The 21,741-nt window shown below is 37.1% G+C and overlaps 1 protein-coding gene across 4 annotated transcripts in view; it reads right to left on the bottom strand.

The window, feature by feature from the left end:
* The window catches only part of LOC306856866 (kazrin-like), an 87,174-nt gene that overhangs the window by 31,715 nt on the left and 33,718 nt on the right, over positions 1–21,741 (bottom strand). For all 4 annotated transcript variants that reach the window (XR_013783043.1, XM_079396389.1, XM_079396385.1 and 1 more), the window contains exon 2: positions 5,372–5,479. Coding sequence is in view for 3 of the 4 variants with exons in the window: in XM_079396389.1 (XP_079252515.1) it covers positions 5,372–5,479 (108 nt within the window). In the remaining variant the exon portion in view is untranslated. The remainder of the gene's footprint in view (positions 1–5,371; positions 5,480–21,741) is intronic.

Raw genomic sequence — 21,741 nt, 5'->3', positions numbered from 1 at the left:
CAAATTTGTGTCCTCATAAACCACATAAACATGCACACACACACACACACACACACACATCATATTAGTATATATATATATAATATTAGTATATATGCACATGTATACTATATACAGGTGCATCTCAGAAAATTTGAATATGGTGAAAGTTTTTTTTCTTGTAACTTATTTCAAAAAGTGAAACTTTCATATATTTTAGATTCATTACATATAAAGGAAAACACTTTGTTTTAATTTTGATGATTAGAGCTTACAGCTAATGAAAGTCAAAAATCAGTATCTCAAAATATTAGAATATTTCCGAAGATTAATCAAAAAAAGGATTTGCAAAGCAGAAAAGTTCTTTAAAGTATGTTCATTTATGCACTCAATACTTGGTCGGGGCTCCTTTAGCACGAATTCCAGCATCAGTGAGGTGTGGCATGGAAGCGATCAACCTGCGGCACTACTGAGGCACTATTGAGCCTTCAGCGCATCTGGATTGTTGGATCTACTGTTTCTCATCTTTCTCTTGAAAATATCCCATAGATTCCATATGGGGTTCAGGTAAGGCATGTTGGCAGACGTCACGGCACCCCAAATCATCACTGACTTCGGAAGCTTCACACTGGACTTCAAACAGCTTGGGTTCTGTGCCTCTCCAGTCTTGCTCCAGACTCCAGACCTTGATTTCCAAATGAAAAGCAAAATTTACTTTTATCTGAAAGAGGACTTTGGACCACTGAGCAACAGTCCAGTTCTTTTTCTCCTTAGCCCAGGTAAGACGCTTCTGACGATGTTTCTGTTTCAGAAGTGGCTTGGTATCCCTTTTCCTAAAGATGTCGGAGCGTGGTGACTCTTGATGCACTGACTCCAGCTTCAGATCACTCCTTGTGAAGCTCTCTCAAGTGTTTGAATCGGCTTTGCTTGACAGTATTCTTAAACTTGCGGTCATCCCTGTTGCTTGTGCACATTTTCCTACCCAATTTCTTCCTTCCAGTCAACTTTGCATTTAATATGCCTTGATACAGCACTCTGTGAACAGCCACCCCTTTCAGTAATGACCTGTGACTTACCCTCTTTCTGGAGGGTGTCAATGATCCTCTGGATCATTGCCAAGTCAGCAGTGTTCCCCATTATTGTGGTTTCAAAGAACAAGAGCATTGATACTGTAGGGATGGTCATTCATTGAAACTCAAATGTAAATATTCTAATATTTTGAGATACTGATTTTTGACTTTCATTAGCTGTAAGCTCTAATCATCAAAATTAAAAACAAAAAAACTTTTGAAGTGTTTTACTTTACATGTAATGAATCTAAAATATATGAAAGTTTCCCTTTTTGAAATGTTACAAGAAAAAAATAACTTTTTCACCATATTCTAATTTTCTGAGATGCACCTGTATATACTGTGTGTGTGTATATATATATATATATATATATATATATATATATATATATATATATACACTGAATATATTATTTTTTGGAGCTATTCACTTTTTCATTCACTTTACCTTTCAATTAAGAATGAAACTCAAACTCAAACTAATTTGGAATGACATGAGAGAGGGTAAATGATGACTGAACTGTCATTTTTGACTGAACTATCTTTTTAAGGCATGTCAATCACTGTGACCCTTATAAACCCCACAAACGTGCTCTTTCTTGGACTAAAAGTATATCCACTTTTGTCCACCATCTTTCTCCCTCCACATCCCATAATTCTTTGCAGCAGGGATCTGCGGAATGTATTGTCAGATAAAGGGCTGGATGAGTGTCCTCTTTCTCATGGAACTAATGGAGCCACCGGCAGATAGGGGCCCACTCTCTGTCACAGTGCACCGGCTTCAACCTACAGCGAATGGCAGTCTAAAAAACACAGAAAGACTCAAGGGCTCTCAGGGTCTTAACACTGACTCATCTCTCCTTTTATCTCTTTCTCTTAAAGACCAGGATGCTGGTGCTGAGTTCAGAGTGCCTGCTGAAAAAAAAAAAAAGAGCAGTTCATACACAAACAACTCAATGTGATATTTTGACGCATATGCTGTTTGTGTAATGAAGGAGTGACCGCCTTAATATCAGACAGGATGGGCCCAAGAGCTCTTGTGTGTTGATTAAATGTACACGTGGGAAAAGGGAAAGCTCAGCTGGAGAGTATTTGTTGAGTTGTTGATTTCCAAGGGGTGCTGCACATAAGTGAGCTTGTATGGGCACATGAGGCTAAAAGTAATGAATTTAGTACATGAAAGCATCTCTAATACGCCTGCCTGCTTCCTTTTATTTCTCAACTGCATAGATACAGTTGCCTGGCAGACCGAGCATTATCGTTCAAAACAATTTAAGGCTCGGCTGGGAATAATGAAGTACTGACAGCAAGCACAACATCAATAATGCCTTTCACAGAGGGTGAAACGAACAATGCAAGGGAACAGAATAGAAACAGAAAAAAAGATAAAAAAAAACAGGAGAGAAAGAGAAAGAACAGAACGATCCTGTGACAGCATTATTGTAAAGTGATGGCATCAGAAAATACCGTGATATGCTGACATACACCATGGTATGAATGGTAAAATACTGTCAAATGAGACATACACAAAAAATCTAAAACAGTTGCACAGCAGGCAGCGTCATCACCCAATTATCTCAAAATGACCAAATACGGGCTCACTACAAGTCAAAAATATCTCTACAAATAGCACAGTAGGCCTATTACTATGGTACATGTCTAATAATAGCAATAATACAATAGGGAAAGGGAAGTGGTGTGTGGCCAAGTATGGTGACCCATACTCGGAATTTGTGCTCTGCATTTAACCCATCCAAGTGTACACACAGTAGTGAACATGCGCCCGGGGAGCAGTTGGGGGTTCAGTGCCTTGCTCAAGGGTCTCACCTCAGTCGTGGTATTGAGGGTGGAGAGAGTGTTGGTTATTCACTCCCCCACCTACAATCCCTGCCTGAGACTCGAACCCACGACCTTCAGGTTACAAGTCCAACTCTCTATCCATTAATGAATGCGTGCCTGTTAGATGCGCGCAGGTCTTAAAGAAAGGGACAGGACACTGAACATGCAGCCGACTGTCATTAAAGGGATAGTTCACCCTTAAATTTAATATCTGTCATTATTTACTCACTCGCATGTTGTCCCAAACCTGTATTAATTTCTTTCTTGTGCTGAACACAAAGAAAGATATTTTAAAGAACGTGGGTAACCAAACAGTTGCTGGTCCACATTGAATTTAATAGCAGGAAGAAAATCCTATGGAAGGCACTGTGGACCAGCAACTGTTTGGTTTTCCACATTCTTCAAAATAGCATTTATGTTCAGCAGAAGAAAGAAACTCATTCAGGTTTAAAACTAATTTTGAGTAAATGATGGTATAAATATAAACCACTACGACAGAATCGACAGACAGATGACAGAATTTTTATTCTTTAATGTTAAAACAACAAAGAGGAAAAAAATAACTAATAGGAATAATAAGTCGTGAGTAAGTCGTGACGTATTGTCAAGTATGGTGACCCATACTCGAAATTGGTGCTCTGCCTTTAACCCATCCAAGTGCACACACACAGCAGTGAGTAGTGAACAAATCCACACACACACACACACACACACCGTGAACACAGGGTTCGGTTGAGGGTTCGGTGCCTTGCTCAAGGGCACCTCAGTCGTGGTATTGAGGGTGGAGAGAGCGCTGGACATTCACTCCCCCCACCTACAATCCCTGCCGGCCGGGGGCTCGAACCCGCAACCTTTCGATTACAAGTCCGACTCTCTAACCATTAGGCCACGACTTCCCACAACTAAACTATAACTTTAATAGGAAGCAATCTATATAGTGTTTTATTTTTATATTTGTTCATTCAATTTCTTGAATGCTCCTGCTACATAGGCCTATTGTACCTGAAAATAAAGCACTGTTTGTTTTACTTGTATATTGTGTGTATTTGTATTGTGTAATTTGTAATCTTTGTTCTTATTTTTAATGACAAAGATAAAATAATGACACAGATTTTTATCTTCACCCACTTTGGCCTAAATATCCACCATTCTTTTTGATATTTTGTAACCTTGAAAGGCTTTGTCTTTATAATAGGGAAATTATTTTGGCTGTACTGCTCAGACAAAATAGTAAAACTAACATGACAAAGAATCGTGATAAAATCATGAAATCGTGATATTTCTAAAAGCATTGTGATATGATATTGTTGCCATATCGCCCACCCCTACAATAGCATTATATTTGGTATTTGATAGAATAGAAACAGAATTTAATTGAATAAAACAAACAGAACACAACACAATAAAACAAAAAAAATAACTGAATAGAGTAAAACAAAACAGAACGAAAAAGAAAAGAACAAAACAAAAACAGAACAAATCAGACATGACCGGAAACAGAAAACAGAACAGAAAATAACAAATGAATAGAAAAGAATAGAAAATAAAGAAATGACAACATAAAATAGAAATGAAAAGAACAGAAATAAACAGAATAAAACAACAAAACAGAAGAAAACTAATAGGATAGAGCTGGTCAGAAATGAACATAGAATAGAAATTAACAACAAAACAGAAGAAAAATTAACACAGAGCTGAAAAGAACAGAACTAAACAATATAGTGGAAAAGAACAGTAGAAATGAACAGAACAAACAGAATAGAAACTAAAAGAACAGAAATGAACAAAACTGAAATGCACAGCCGAACAAAACAAGAAAACAGAATAAAACCGAAATGAATATGAGTAGAAAACAAAGAGAGCAGAACAAACTGCACAAACTAATACAAATGAGTATGTATATTATTAGTGTATGTATGCTAGTATAAAGCACATGCTAACACATGCCACAGGTGTTGTCAATGCATTAGCATGTAGTGTTCACCATCAGCCTGAGTGAAGTTGAAAATTATTTCCAGTACTCTTTAAAATGAAGGCCCTCTATCATCCTATGAGGGTAGTTTGGCTTCTTTGTGATGTCGGCGTTGATAAAGACATAAAGATTATGATTTAGGAGGACAGCACTCTGGAGGAAAGGCAATGGAGAGTAACAGGCATCATTATGTGTGGAAAATGGGATGTCTAGAATAAGACTTAGACATTCTGTTCAATTCCTAGTTTGATCAATAGACTTCATAATGACGCCTCCCCGCAGCGAGTGACAGTACACGAATCAGACAAAGCTTTTTTGTTTTCTTGGAAGATGACTCTCTCGCAATTTGTAGAAGTGCATTTCTTAGGTCACATACATTTTTCTCCTCACAACCACATAGCAGAATTTTTTTTATTTGCCTTTCAGCATTGCAATGAATTACCTAAGCGCTGCGTGTTCACAGCCTGTGGAAAATAAGCACATCGTGCTTATGCATATTTGGAGATCTTACCTTTGTCAAGTGAAGAATCTGGAGCTCCAAAGCCCATCAAGCTCGACATGCCGGTCTGGAAAGTGAGATCAGAAACCACTGCCTTCTGCCGGTGATGGAGCGAAGGATCTGCAAGACAGAAACACAAAAGATTTGATCGCTATGCTTCTCCAAGCTCGTTCGTTTCATCAGGTCCAAGCTAACAGCAAGGTTTGACATTTTCGCCTTTGTAAGTTGCTGAGGGTGGCGAAGTGCAGGCCTCCTACGACAAAAGCGTGCAGAGTGTGTCGCTGCGTCTCTGGCTCGTGACTCACCGAGCATTTCACAGCTCTTACAGCTCATCTGTAATTAACTCTGAAACAGTGACACGCAAAAGCACCACATACACTTAATGGCTTTTAAAGACAAATAATCACTCTCTGTCCATAGCCCACGCTGCTGCCGTAATCATTGTGCATTGAAAGTGACAGGTAGCAATTGCATGTACAGTGCAAGGAACAACACACTGAATCGTGATTTTTCCTCAGATCTGAAAGGGAAGAGGAAAGCTAACAATGTTCGTTTGATGAGAACGAGAGAGTGCTGAGATTTACAACCACCATCAATCATCTTCCTCTGCGCGGTAACGTAGGCCCTGTGAGTTTCTCTGAAGCCACGAGGGATTTCCGTGTACCTGTGAAAATGGAGCAAGGCCTGCGTACCGATCTTTCAACACGAGCATCATAAATAAATGGCTCTTTTGTCATATCACGCACCTTGCATCACCTGACACCGACGTGGAGTGTGCCGGTATGTTACTTCCGTGAGGAATTGTGTGCATTGTGTGTCAGTTACCACAGGCTTTGACAGGAGATATGAAATGGTGCTTGTCATTTTCCACATCATTATGTCAGACAGCGTTCATCCTTCGCCGTTCCCTTTAACAGATACCACCTCAGCACCGCCTGTTCTATCTTCCCCTCCCAAACGTGGCTCAGGCTTCACAGCCGGCTGCACACCTGAACTGATGCTGCTAATTGAAGTCTCTTTAAGTGCCCTTCTCTGTATCTGCTCCTGTTACCTGCTTTCACTTACACAGCACCTATTGTGACTTATTCTGTTCTTGGATGTGTTACACTACAAATTCCTCTTTTTCTCCCTCATTCCACAGTGCATTTTATTAGCTATAGCAGTCCTTCAGACTAAGGACCACCAGTACATAAGAAGATGACAAAGAGACCCCATGTTACGTATCGTATAAAACTTTCATTTTATTATTATTATTATTATTATTTAACCTCTAACACTAACATTTCTATTCTATCTACATGTTTTCTTTTCATTTATTATAAAATAATAATAATGAACCCTTTAACACTAGCTTTCTCTATTCTATTTCTATTCTACTTTTTATTCTTTTTAAATTATTATAAAAAAAACAAAACAAAAAAAAAACCTTGTACTGTGTTAGACTATCCATTAGACTTAACAGCACTTTCATATTGTTGCACTTTTGGTAGTTTGATTGCTTCTGTTGTTGTCATTTGTAAGTCACTTTGAATAAAAGCATCTGCTAAATGATTAAATGTAAATATAAATGCATCATTTGCAAAAATTTACAAAACAAATGAACAAAAAAGAATAACACAAAATATAACAGAAATGAGCAAAACTGAAATAAATATAACTGAACATAAGATAACAAAATACAATAAAATATAATGTTAATAAGTTTTAAAAATATTGATTGTGAGCTATTTCATTAGGTGTTGTTATTACGATTATTATTATTATTATTAATTTTAAAATACTATTTTTGTGAAGAATTGGGTGAGTGAATGAATGAATGAATGAATGAATCTAGATCCGACCCCAATTTTGATTTTTTTTCCCTCAAAATTTAGTTTGGGATCTAACAAAAATTGTTATACCCCTCACAGACCCCCTAGTGGTTGCAGACTGACTGTTAAAGACCCCTGAGATTGAGGGTCCCTACAATCTTGGAAAACCTGAAAATATCAGAAAATAATCAAATTGATTTACATGTCTGAAATGCAATGGAAAATAATACAGTTTTTAAAAAAAGTAAATAAAAACTCAAAGTCATGGATTCATTGTTCTAAAAATATGGGAACCTCGTAGCTAAGAGGGGTCCATAAAGAAATATGTTTCCGGCCTGCCTAAGTCAATAATAATGTTGTGTCAAGGCATCATTTTCAGGAGTGGGCCAATGAAGCCAGATGAAAGACTTAATACATATTATTGACATTGAAATAGGCAGTTTCTTGAAAAACTTTACAAGTTACAAAATCAAATAATGGTATTTGTGCATGAGTAATTGTACATAATAAGATGCAGCTGTAAAGTGCAGCACATTATCCAAGGCTTAATTATTTTTGGTGCACAGAGGCTATTAAACCGATCATTACCATAACAGCTACCTGTTTAAATGAAGACTTAACTGGATTTACTGACCCCTAACCTAACGCTCTTCTATTAGTATATAATACGTCTCTGTATTATAGATCTTCCTTTCAGTCTCAAAGTTTGGGAAATTACTCCTAACAATGAAAAGGTCCCTGGACATAGAACACAAGATATTTCTCTTTGGCATTGACCTTTGATGCTATTTTTAATTTGATGTGAATGAATACTGAGGCTGTTAGAGATAAAAGTACTGTCCAATCAATAGGTTGTTCTGTTTTCAGATTCCAAGTCATGTCTAAGGTTTACGTTCCATGTAAAAAAAAAAAAAAATATATATATATATATATATATATATATATATATTTTATTACATTTTATAATATAATTTTATTTTTTTATTTGTTAAATTGTCTTTGTGTGTGTGTGTTTTATGGCACATAACAATACAATCCATTGATAGACTGTATGTCCAACCCAAAATCACATCATGTCCACTGTGATTAAAGTCTTTTCCTATTTCCTCAGATTCAACTTGCTAAACCCCTCAAGACGGACTCATTTGAGAGATTTTTTATGAATCTATTGCAGGCACTCTGCACCCAACCCTGCTGAGATGAAATATTTCTGTCGCTAAGACCAAATAAAAGGACCATTTAGAACGAGGCTTTATAGAGTTCATTTTTCCCTTTTATACCACCAAAGTGCCATCTTCACGTTGCCTTTGGACAATTTAGAGAGTAATTATCATTAAACTTGAACACATTCCAGACATTTCTGAATATCAAGACTGCTTATCCCAGCTATAATTCTGTTTGAATACAGGATCATTAAGCTAAAATATATTTTTCTGCCCTTTCCTATCACATTAGTGCCATAAAAGCAGCCAAACATAACAAACATATCAGCTAAAGTAGAATAATACAGTCTGGAGTGTTCAGAGGATCATGTGCAACAGTACGCTGGCCTCCTCCATTCTAGATATAAATCTTATAACAGGTCAAAGGTTATGAAAATAATGAAGACATACCATAAGGACTTTGGGCATTTATCAGCCCAGCTAAACTAGTTAAATACCTGCATGGCCAGGCTGAGAGAGCCTCTTTTTTTTAGCAGGAATGAATCTATATGCAACTAGACAATTACAGACAAATGCTCTTTCTGCTAGGAACATTGCTATGAATCCTGCTGACAAATAGCCAGGCCCCTAGCGCTCACTTCTGTCTCTCTAGCAACAGCCAAAACCCACACATACACCCTACAGAGAGGTCCATTTTTCCTAGGTGGGCAAGGGGTCAACTTGGCCAGACTTGGAGGTAGCATGTTGTCAATCAGTGTGTCTTTAGGAGCGCCAGCACTTCCTTATTAATGCAATACCTGTCAACACAACCTATCACTCAAGACATCTTGACCAGTCACAAGCTGACCTAGCTGAAAATACCTCTGTGGAGGGGGAGGGGCTTGTACCTGATTGTTTCTGGTTGTGCGCTAGGCATTTAAATGAACTTTAAGATAATCGTGAGGAAGATGATGGATTAATTGTATAGGCCTGGTTTGTTTGGATAAAACTAAAGCCGCAATTATCCCCTTCTTCAGCTGTTTGCTGATGCTAAACTCCTTTTGCATTCCATTACGGACGTGACACTCTTTGCTTCTCTGTTGAGGCCACTAGTTAAGGAGAAAACACATTGCCTTATTAATCATCGCTAAGTGGATAGAGGTTGAAAAAAGACCATGAGAAAAGTCATAATAAAAGAATAAATATAAAAACAGTTCTTGCATAAAGGTGGGTCTAGATGCTTTAATATAAAGTATAAGATATTAGCAAATTTGTTGCACCGATTCCAGTCTATGCATTGTGTCATTGAAACAAGCAAACAGCAATATCATTAAAAATCCTTTTAAAATGCTTTATGCAAGGCTTATGCAAATACTGTACACTGGTTGATGGCTTAAAACTCACAAACTTTTATTAAAAGCAAATAAATTAGCAATTGTTCTTAATTTTATCCTCTTTACTACATTAAGTATTCACCACAGCATATCCACACACTGGCACTTGTGAACATTTAATTTGAAGAAAGCCAATTAAATGCGCATTAGTGCCAGTGTGGTTTCAGATTTATTAATGCTGAAGACCAAGTTTTCCACACTAAATAAATAAAAACATTTTGGGCTTTGCATTCATGTCTGTATTCGTAAATTTAAACTAAGAGGCAGCAATTGAACTATAACATCTTTTTAATAATTTTAATTTCGATTTCATGATCAGAGGCGTAGATCCTTAAGGCTAGAGGAAATATCAATATTGTCAATATTATAAATCAATACTGTAAATCAAATTTCCTGTTGAAATGATCTGTTTCTGACCTATATTTAATAATGAAAGTGCTATTTCTCATTAAAAGACATGCATGAAACATTACAGTTGCTGTACTCTCAGAACACGCCCACCTAATGTGTCTCAGACACAAACACGGACAAGTGGACCTCTTCCAAATTCAGTGTGGAGGAATGCTGACAGTACAAAAAAAGCTTTTCTCACTTAGATGCATTACCCAGCAGTTACAGAGTATCATTAGTATGGCTATGCCGCAAATGGCATTGATGAATTGAAACAATCTTCTCTGTGATTAGGAGTTGTGGTAAAAGGAAGAAGGGTCAGAAAAACTTGTGGAAGGAGAAAAGCTTAAGGCAGCCTGAAAGCTGGGCCCTCCAATGGAGAGAGTTTTGTTTTTTTTGGCATTGATGGAGTACAAAAGGATATTGTGTGGGTTCAGAAGCTTAAAAATCCTTCATGTTACCATTTTAGAGAGTCTTTATGTTTGGTCTGCAACAGTGAAATCCTTAAGGCTAGATTTAGGGAACAGAAGCAAATTAATTTTACTAAGAGTAAATTTAGAGTTAATATTACAAATCTAATTTTAGTGTGTGAATGGGCGATTGAGCGTCACCTATGCGTGATAAACTAATCCTTAGAGAATCAAAGTGGGCAAATGTAATTTTGAGCTGAAAACTGCAAAAGTGAAAAATCAAAAAAAAATGTACAAGTGATGTACTTTTCCCCAAGCAGACAAAAATGTAAATCTAATAAAAAAATGTCCCAAGAGGCTATGTAAAATAGTGTGACCGTACAAGTACTAAAATGAACACAGCAGCTCTACCAGGGCTATAAATGTATGACACACACACACAAATATATATATACTTTAAAAATATACACCACCATTTAAAAGTTTGGGGCTGGTAGATTTTTTTTTATATATTTTTGAATTCTCTTAGGCTCAAGGCTGCATTTTTTTGATCAAATAATATTGTGAGATATTATTAGATTTTAAAACAACTGTTTTCTATGTTAATGCATTTTATTTTCAGAAGCCATTATTCCAGTTTTCAGTGTCACATGATTCTGATGCTGATTTGATGAATTTCTTTTTGTTATCAATGTTGAACAAAGTTGAAAAGAACAGCATTTGAAAGAGAAATCTTTTGAAGCATTATAAATGTCACTTTTGATCAATTTAATGCACCCTTTCTGAATATCAGTATTTATTTAATTATAAATACTTTAATTACTACCTTTCATTATATATCTATATGTTCTGACTCCAAAACAGTTTGACCACTACACATAAATCCTGTCTGGTTTGTGACTGACTGGAATACCATTAATATGACATATGAGATGCTTTGGACCCGTGTTCAGTGTCCTGATGGGTGCAAGTGATCAAAAGCTCAAGCCCGTCTCCATCATCTCTCTCAACCCTCAGAAATTCAGTCAAGGATGTTGCCAACGGCTGGAAAAATGTTGTTTATTAATCTGTATTTATAGTCACGGACAACAGAGGAAATCAATAGGCACTGCATTCACTGCACATTAAGCCTGAGACGATGCTTCAAGGCCTGTGTGATTGACTGCCACACTGAGTGGCAGTCTTACATTTCTTAACTTACATTTCACTGCTGGTTATACTCTGTATAATTGTGTATGGGACGAATAAAAAATCTTGAATCTTGAATCTTGAGTGCGTGTATGAATACTGTCAGCCTGAAACAATCCACTGCCCAGAGCAGAGGCTTTCCGCAGACACACTCTCCGCCTCATCAGAAACCTGCCACTTACGTCATAGACGGATAAAATGCAGCGGAGGGAATCAGTAACATTCATTCATTGGAAAGACTGTACTTCACCAGGAAAGTTTTATTTGCGAGAGCACTAACCAGTTCACAATGTAGCACACTATTGTTTGAAATGGCAGTGTGATGAACTGTCGTTGCGATGAATTGGAACACTAATGGAAATTGACGTGAGTATTGTCAGCAGGGATGACACATGATTTGCCAGTTTCTTTCACGACAGCCGAGATTAGGATTCGGGTGGGGAATCATTTCTGGATCAGCGTAAAAGGCCAGTGTCTGTTCTCAGATCATTAAACAGCACCATGATGCGATGCACACAAGGGGCAGATGGAATACAAAGGTCAGCAATTAAGCAGCATGAAACAGGCACAGACAGACGAAGCAGGGGGTGGGAAGAATCCCAAAAGCAATAAGCAGAAGAAGATTACTGCATTTCAGAGCTGTTTACAGAATTTGCAGTACAGCATTAACTGCTGGTCAAGGATCAGTTTCCTCTTCCCAAATACAAGCCTGACTATGCTAAACATTATAGTGAGAATGGAAAAAGATTATTAGCTGCAGAGTCTTCTGTTAGCATTTGCTACATGTCTGTTAAAGGAAAATATTATTTTCAAAATCATTCTACTTATTCAGACTAATTTTAATTGAGATAAAATTTCAAAATTCTGATGAAAATGACAAGCCCATAATTATTGAGTGGCTATGGCCAAAATTAAAATCGCAAGCTAACTAACAAATCAATCAGTCAATCAATCAATCTGGTAGAAGTCAAGATAAATATTGTAATGAATAATTATTGAATGAATGAATGAATGAATATGGTAGAAGACAATAATTATTGTGATCGTATAGCCAAAATTAAAATTCCATAGCATTAAAAAAATAAATATTGACTGAAACTGATAAAGTCACTAATATCAGCTCAAAACCGATTTCTTGCTGATCTATCTAAATACCCCAACAAAATAGTTTGATACCCAAACTAAAAGATGAGATTTTCTTTGTCAACTGCATCCAAACTGTATACTGTAAATCAGTGAAAACTAGGTTGAACATACTGTAAACACCTCTTGAACTTGAAAAATGCTCTTTCCATGTTTGATTATAGTGTATGATGGCATGTTCAAGTGTAGCATTTTTCTCTTGAGGAGCTTAAATAAATACCAATATGCCATTGCTGCTAGTTATGATTATATCCTCAAAAATTTTATCCAAAAGAAAAACATCTCTAAGAAATGAAGGGGGACTCCACCTCAGACTCACACTTTTGCGAAAGTCTTGGAAACTCATTACTCACTCCTATTCCTTTGTGTAGGTGATGATGGATCAGTCAAATAAATTGTATTAAAGAAGCATTATCATGATAATGAACTGATAGCTCACTATCAAAGGTGCCAAAGTATCACTAAATGAAGTGCACAATCCATTTGAATGACAATAGCTGTCAAAAGACAATGCTGCGGGCGATGATTCAAAGAGCCACTTCACCGCAGAAGGCCATTGCAGTTCTATTCATGACTGGTGTGGGGAAAAATGTTTTGTAGGCAGTTTAGAGATATCCAAAGATGTCAATGGCACTCTAAAATACTTGGGGCTTGGGTGAATCGTCATAATATCTGATAAATAGTTCCCTTCAAGAGTTTAAGCAAATTTAATTTCTTGCAACAACTGCCTTGTGGCGAATATGCAATAAGGGTTAGTATTACTCTATCAGTCAAGTGGGTTTGGAAGGACTGGAGAACTTAATTTTTCTCATAGGGTTTAAATAGTAAATGCAGACTTATTTCTCATTGTCTCATTCCTGATGAACAGAATAAAGAGCAAACAGACAATTCCATGTGGAAATGTAGTGACGAGGCGTGTCGGAATAATGCGAGGGAAAAACCTCTTTGAACGCGGGATCTCTTGATGTGAGGTCAGCTGTGACCATAAATATTTCAATAGACTGCTTTCTGTAATATCCACTGAAATATGAGTCTTTTATAAGCAGTGGGAGACAGAGAACTAGTCAAAAACAACACAAGAACAACGGTATTCCTTCAGAGGTTTTCTTGATATTAGACTTTTGAAAAGGACCTCCCACATCTCTATACCTCCACCATATTCCACACAGCTTTATTGAGTTCCTCCATTCACCAAGAACTTAGACTGACAAAGAATACCAAAATTAATAAACAAATAATTGGATTTTTAAACTGATCTGAGACCATTATGTGGTTTTCTTAGGTACTTTAGTCCAATAGTTTCAAACCTTTGATGGCAAGGACTCCTTTGCTAAAATATCAAAAGCCATTTGTACCGTGTGAGGAAAAAGGGTGATAGTATAAAGACAACATGTTTGCAACACTACACGAATGGCTCATGGTTCTAACAGCAAAAATATTAAAAACATTCAGTTCTGGAAAATAGTCATAAATAAATACAATACTGTTCAAAAGCTTGGGTTCAATAACTTCTTTTTGTTTGAAATGATGTTTATTCACCAAAATGCATCACACTGAACAAAAGTGAGAGTAAATGCATTTATAATGTTACAAAATGTTGTTCTTGAACCAGTGACTTCCCACCCGTGAACTCGTACTAGATCGACTTACTCCCAGGCGCTCTGAAGTCACGGCCGCGAAACAACAATGGCAGCCCCTACGGATGCGGTGTTTATGCAAGTGGTACACAGTGAGAAACAGATCAATGAATCAAAAAAGATAAATAAATAAATAAAGAAAGAAAGAAAGAAAGAAAGAAAGAAAGAAAGAAAGAAAGAAAGAAAGAAAGAAAGAAAGAAAGAAAGAAAGAAAGAAAGAAAGAAAGAAAGAAAGAAAAAAGAAATAAATAAATGAGAAATAAATCAGTTTGGTGTGACTTGCCAGCTACAAAATCATGAGTCGTGGTTTGAAGTCGTGACTTACGATCTCAAAAACCTGCCTGGAATGCAACATCAGTATCGGCTATCGGTGCATCCCTACTCAAAACTAGTCAATAATTAAGGGGATTGTGGGTAGTGGAGAAATTACAGTCCATTGGAGAATGCGAATAAAGCCTGTGGTAAACAACAACAACAAAATAGTGCTCTTTGAAATAATGTTTTCACATGAAAACATTTTAAAAGCAACAGCTATGATTTGTTGCAGGTTCCTAAGGATAAATTTGTCTAGTTACAGGTAAGTGCTTCTCAGGTCTTTACAGTCCAATAATATCCATCACAGGGTAGATTTTCCTGCAGATCTGAATGATTGCTAACTCAGAAGGGATTGACTGAGTGTGCAGTGCAATCTAAATGTTACAGAGGGCTTAGCTGGATACTAATGATCCAAGCTGCTCTTTAAGGGTCAGAAACCCACACAGGGATCTTGATGAAAGGTCACAGGGGTTTAACATTTCAATTTCACCTGCCACTGAAGGATAGACGAGTGTTGTAGAAATAGGTGTCAAAAGAAATACTGGGTTCACCTTATATAGCTAGCCGCTAGATTTGGGTCATAATCCTATAAATTGAGTTTGATTTCTCAAGTGCACTTTCACACTCTGAGCAGTTACAATTAGGCTTGAAACGTGTTTTTCACAACCAAAACATGCTCAACTTCATTGTTGCTACAGACGTCAAAGATCAGCATATTTCATAAGGCCTCAGTCGGGGGTATTCAATAACTCAAAGATGCCTGGAGTCTAAATTTCACTGCCAGCAAAAGTTTGATTAATCAAGGTCCAAAAATAATATACACTTTCAAGAGTCAATATGCTGTAGAGCTAAGAAATTAAATAAGTGAATTTCAGTCATATTCATTTAATGTTCAGGTTAGCAGCAGCCATAACATTCTGAAAGATTAAATAATTAATCATAAATAGTGAAAAAAGTATTTTGTCTATTACAGAATTTTTAATAATCAATTTTATTCAAATGTAGCTATTTTTTTAATTTTCCAAAGAAGTTTTATCAACAATAGAACAGTGATTTTCAACTTTCAGTTTGACTGGTTGTATGGCAAATGAACAAACAAAAGCAAATAACATCAAACATACATTCCACTTCAGACGCTGTTTCTGCATGTGAATTTTAATGAAATTAATTTATGATAAATGATTCCTAGCCCACTGGAACCACTCGTGGGGCTGGATCTGGACTGCTAGTTTGCTAATTGGTGACCTCTGTCCTTTGTGTTTAATTGAGCAAAACAGGCTTTTCTGCATCTGTTGACGAAATTTTATGCAGTAGGTATCAGCTGGCGATGACTGAGAGTGATTTATTAATGTTATTCAGCACAAGCTCCTCTCTTTGAGAAAAAAGAAAAGTGCCTACTCTGCCCTTTGGGTGTCCAAAGCTTACAGCTGTCAGTATGTGCATTAGCGGAGAGGGAATGACTGGCATCTCGGTAATGAAATGTGAGATATCCAACATCTGATGAATCACCTTACTCTTCCCATTGGGTTGCTTCTTGCTTTGCATTTCATTATTATTCCTAAATATACTGTCTTCTCATCTTTCTATTGCACTGATGCTCAAAGATTGATCTCAGTGCACTCGAGATGCATCTTTGTAAGTCCCTATGCCTGTGAGGACAGCCTTTTACATTCAAGTCATTTACACTCAAGGCCAAACCGAATCCACTTTCACCGAATGTCAAGTGCAGTAAATCTGGGCAATTATCAGTGTTACGGTCTACTGCCCAATGATTAGGGTTTGTAAGTTTTACATAAACACAAAATACGGCAAAGACAGCAGAAATGCAGATACATGAAATCCGTTGTGCCTTAATCTGCTTTGATTGACAACTTAGTCGTTCACATATTTAATTACATTTCAGTCATCCAGTGGAATGAAAAATCGAGGTTGCAAAACAATGTGCACCTTCTCGTTAACCCAACAATGGTCCTTCCAACATTCATTATTGAGAGTGCCATGAAATCACTTGAAACTACTGAATGAGGGTGAAAGTCCAACATACTATTCCTAGAAGTACTGTAGATCAAACAGTACAGCAATGCCAAGGTCATGGGTTCTTTTTTCCCAGGGAAAGCATTAAATGCATTATGCATTTGGCAAGTCAATTTTTTTATCAAACCATCTGCCAAATTCTTACATGTAAATGGTCTAAAGGGAGTCCAAACATATTATAAATATTACGCTAAAACTAGGGTTTTCATTTTTTTTTAAACACAAACGTCTTTCATGTAGTTGTGAAATCTATTCACAAGTGATCTTCCGAGAATGGTGATCCATCCTGCTTGAGCACTTCAGATCAGATCAGAGTCAAACCTTAATACCAGGTTTAAGAGATGTTGATCTGATGGAGACTTCCAATCACAGCTATACCAGGCTCTCATCTCTTTGACTTTGGGAGCTTTGCTGAGCACGCCAATGAGATAAGGTTGGATTTACATCAAAGATTAAAGCTACAAAATCTGCCTGAAAGAAATCCAGCAGACACAATGGCACAACAAGAAGCTTTACAAACACATTCACACAACCTGTGTAGATGCACTTTGCAATGAGTAATCGAGACCTCTATAAAAGGTTAAAAAAAGGAGGAAATGATCCCTTTCTCATCCAGATGCTTTTTAATATTCTTGTGGAGTGAAGGGACATTTGGAGAATGGCAGATGCTTAGGTGACCTGTCTCCCTCAGGTCTGTACATCATATTAGTTTCCTTGTCACACATACTGGCTTATCACCAGGTCCGCCACAGACTTGCAGTCAAGCTGACCGGGTGGTAAAGGACCCAGTATAGGACCCAGGCTTCACTATGACGGGTCCTCATTGGCTTTACTCAATGGTCTGTGAGCCTGAGCAAGCTGCCAATTACGGATGTGCATTTTAGTCATTTGTATGTATATATTCCAATTGGCAAGGGGATGCATTTTTTTCTGGATCCTGTCAAGGCAAAGTTTGAATGCTGCCTTGACAAAGCCTTATTTGAGGTTTTGAAAGTTTTACAAAGAGAGAAAATGAAAGATATATAGTATGATCAACTGACAGAACAACAGAGAGACACAGAAACTAAAATTTAGCATTTTTAAAAAAACAACAACTATTAAAAAATTAGTCACTCAATTAATGTTACCATAATCAATCTTTTTTGAGTACTTGAAATATGCTGGCTGAATATGCCGGCACAGATATTTACAATAAAAGTGCTAAAATTGGCTTCTAAAGCAATATGTCTTGCCACAAAAGCTCTGACACTTCATTAGAAACCAGAGTAATTAGATTTTGAACCGCCTGCAACTTATGGAAAATGAAATGTACTGTATCTTCTCCATACATCAATCCCCAGAGAGTAGAGGCTCAAATCGACCAGAGCGTGAAAAGCAGGACTAAAAACAATAGTATGAAAAATTAAAGCACACCAGGGAGGACATGGCAGCTCTCTAGAGAGAGACGTCTGATACACTACGTTTGAATTATTGATCAGAGCCCCTGCTGACAGCTGTACATATGAGAAAAGCTTCACAGGTTTGAGAACCGTTAGTGACTTATCTGCTCAGGTTTACATAGTGCTCCTGATCCATGCTTAGAACAGGCTAGCTTTCTGAATTATACATTAAAAGTGCTCTGTCCTTTGCTATGGTATGGCAGGTAAAGGTGATCACGGCAAGACATATTTATATACCTCTATTCACAACAAAGCCTCTCAGCAAAGACAAATAAGTGTAACATAAACAGCTCAATTGTGCTATAGTATATATACTTAAGTTGTACTTCAGCTTGTTTTGTCAGATTATAGCGCCAGTCAATGTGCGTGTCTGCTAAAATGCCAGCGCTAATGTCAGCGTTGTTTTATTAGTGTTGTATCAATTGAATGCCAAACCTGTTGTTTGACCACTCGGTTGGCCATTGCGAAAGCGGAAAACATTTAAAACCACGCTTTGTCTACATACTATGTGTATTCTTTTAAAGGAATTGTTCAACCAAAATGAAAAATTTGCTGAAAACGTACTCATCCTCAGGCCATTCAAGATGTAGAAGTTTTGTTTTTGTTTTCTCATCTGAACAGTTAAAAAAAAAAAAAAGCAAATTAAAACATCACAATAATCCACATGACTTTAGTCCACCAATTAATGTCGAGCTGTATGTGTGTAAGAAACAAGTCCCCCATTAGTTTTTTTAACTTTAAAACTTCTGTTTAACTGCCAAAATACAAATCTATAATCTATTGTTATACTTCCTCCAGTGAAAAAAAGTCCTATTCCTGTTGTCCTTTCACATCAAAATCAACATATTTGTTTAGAACTGTTTTAGATGGGTTTCGCTTTTATAAACAGTGCTTCATCTTCGAATATTTCTCTCCTGATTCAGATGAGGTGACTTTTTCACTGGAGAAAGCAATATTATGGATAGAAGATATTTCAGACGGAAGCCACGGTCTGAAGCGAAAAAACGTCAAACATGCAGATATCTTGTGGATTTTTGTGATGTTTTTATCAGCTGTTTGAACTCTCATTCTGACAGCACCCATTCACTGCAGAGGAACAAGGGATGTAATGCTAAATTTGTCCAAATCTGTTCTGATGAATAGACATCTCATCTACATCTTGGATGGCCTGAGAGTAAATTTTCAGAAATGTTTTAGGGTGAACTGTTTCTTTAAGTCCACACACTCAAACTGAATCTAGTTAGCTATTGTGAAAAACAGAAAGACGTCACACTTTTTCTCCGGTGTCTCATTAAAAAGCGTGCTGATGGCATCTGCGGTATGAGCGGAAGTGTTGGCTTCAGGCCTTGTGTTGATAGCCATCTGCGGGGATGGGGTCTCTCCAACTCCTCCTCCTCTTTTCAAGTTAATGGAGTGCTTTGATGACATTAGGCATTTCCTCCGGTTGCAACACACGTAGGGGGAAATGAAAGTAACATATTGGTCCCTGATCGATATCTGGATAGGAGACGTGGGGGGAATACAGCAGCGGCATATCGAGACTGCGTCACCGCTGCAGCACGAGGAGATGATGAGAATGTGTTCAGGGCGAAGCAATGAAAGTGCCGATCAATGCAGTCGAGACCCTGGAAAGATTCCTAATGAATAAATCATGCTCTCAGAGGTCTTCAACATTTAGACCTGGATCTCCAGAGCAATTCCTATGCTAATAGACTCAATATTATTATAATAGGGCATGTAAACAAATAATTACATCTGAGATGGATAGATCATATTTGATGTAATTCACATCTCTCGTGCTAATTCTGAGAGGCTGTCACAGTTTATATTATTAGTGTCGTTCCATATTAAGTCTTAAGGCTTTTTTGAGTGTCAGCTATGTGATGAATTTTTGAGCACAAATGAGAACTGCAAATTAATTAATGGATGATAATTAATTCAATCATTTTATGCTACCCAATGTGATTCATTCAGTACTGCGAACATTTCACAATATTCAGAGTGACACGGTAAAAAATAAAAAATAAAAATAGAACAATTTTTTTTTCGACAAGTCAGCCTTTTTCTTGTGACCAAAAATGGAACGCAAACAAATAACTCACACAGATTCTTATACCAATCTGTCTGCCACAAAACAAGCCAGCAGCGATACATAAATTTACTGCAGGAAGGAAACTATATACTACAACAAACTTGCTTATGAATCAGAACTACTGGCAGACTCTAAGGGATACTGGCCATTGGAGTAATTGCTTTCAATTATTTTTTGTAAGACTACAGACAAATTTCGCACTGTGATGTGTGTGGCATTACATGACTTTGCAATTTCAGCAGCATAGAAGAAATCATTTTACTAATCAGTATTTTTTCTTGTTTTGAATGAATCATTTACTCACCCTCATATTGTTCCAAACCTCTATGACTGACTTTCTTCTGTGAAACAGAAAAGATTTTACAAACGTTTTGTTGTTGTTTTGGACTCCACTGATGTCAATTACAGTATACAGAAAAAAATATTATTTTGTGCTCAAGAGGGTGAGTAAATGACAAAAAAAATGGAGCTCAAGAAACATTTCTTATTATCAAGGTTGAAAACTGACCCCAACATTTTGAATGGCTATTGCTTCTAAAGTAAATGGATCCTGTTCACAAGTTTGCATATTTTTACTGAAAAACAAGATTAAGATGATCATTTTTTGCAGGGAAATGCATATAAGGATGTGAAACCAATGATAAAACAGCCGAGTGAAACCAAATGGCACATATGTCAGGCATACAAAATAGTTCTCAGAGAATCCACTCCCACTGTTCTGATGAAGCCTGTAATTAACGGCCTGCTATGTGGTGACATTAATTAGCATTAAAGTTACAAAGTCTATGAAGTTTGCACCGACAGGGCCTTTGGCTTCTACTTATGCATCAGACAGGTAGGAGGATCAACTGTCACTAAAGCAGAAGCTGAATTATTCTTACTTAATGGCAGCCTTTCCACATATTAGAGATTCAGAGATTAATATGCATGTTCAAGCCAATTAAAACAGAGGACGTTCCCTTTCATGTGCAAAAACTGTACAAAGATCACCAAACACATGGTTACGCTAATTTTAGACGAAATCCCAAGGTCACCTGAGAATAGGAAAGTTGAGAGAAGATGTGTGTGAGGAGCGCTAAATTCCGGGCACACTCTGTGACCACTTTGACCCCGGATGAGGACAGAGCAGACAGGCTATTCATCTTTTTTGCACGTTCACAGTCTGAGCAATTAGGGGTCCGTCTATGACTGGCTTCTGACCCCAACTGCGGCATGACTATAATAAATTGCTCAATTAATGCTAGCCTTACAGTATAAACAATTTGCTAATCTGAGTTGTGTTTGATTCAGATTTCCAACTAGTGGTAACGAGTTGCCGGGGCTTATCTGCCCCTCAGACACAAGTCTAATTTGTGCCCTGATTCCACAGACAACGCTAGAAAAATCT

This window comes from Barbus barbus, assembly GCF_936440315.1.
Source record: "Barbus barbus genome assembly, chromosome: 37".
Classification (NCBI taxonomy): domain Eukaryota; kingdom Metazoa; phylum Chordata; class Actinopteri; order Cypriniformes; family Cyprinidae; genus Barbus; species Barbus barbus.
This window is presented reverse-complemented; position numbering and strand designations above follow the sequence as displayed.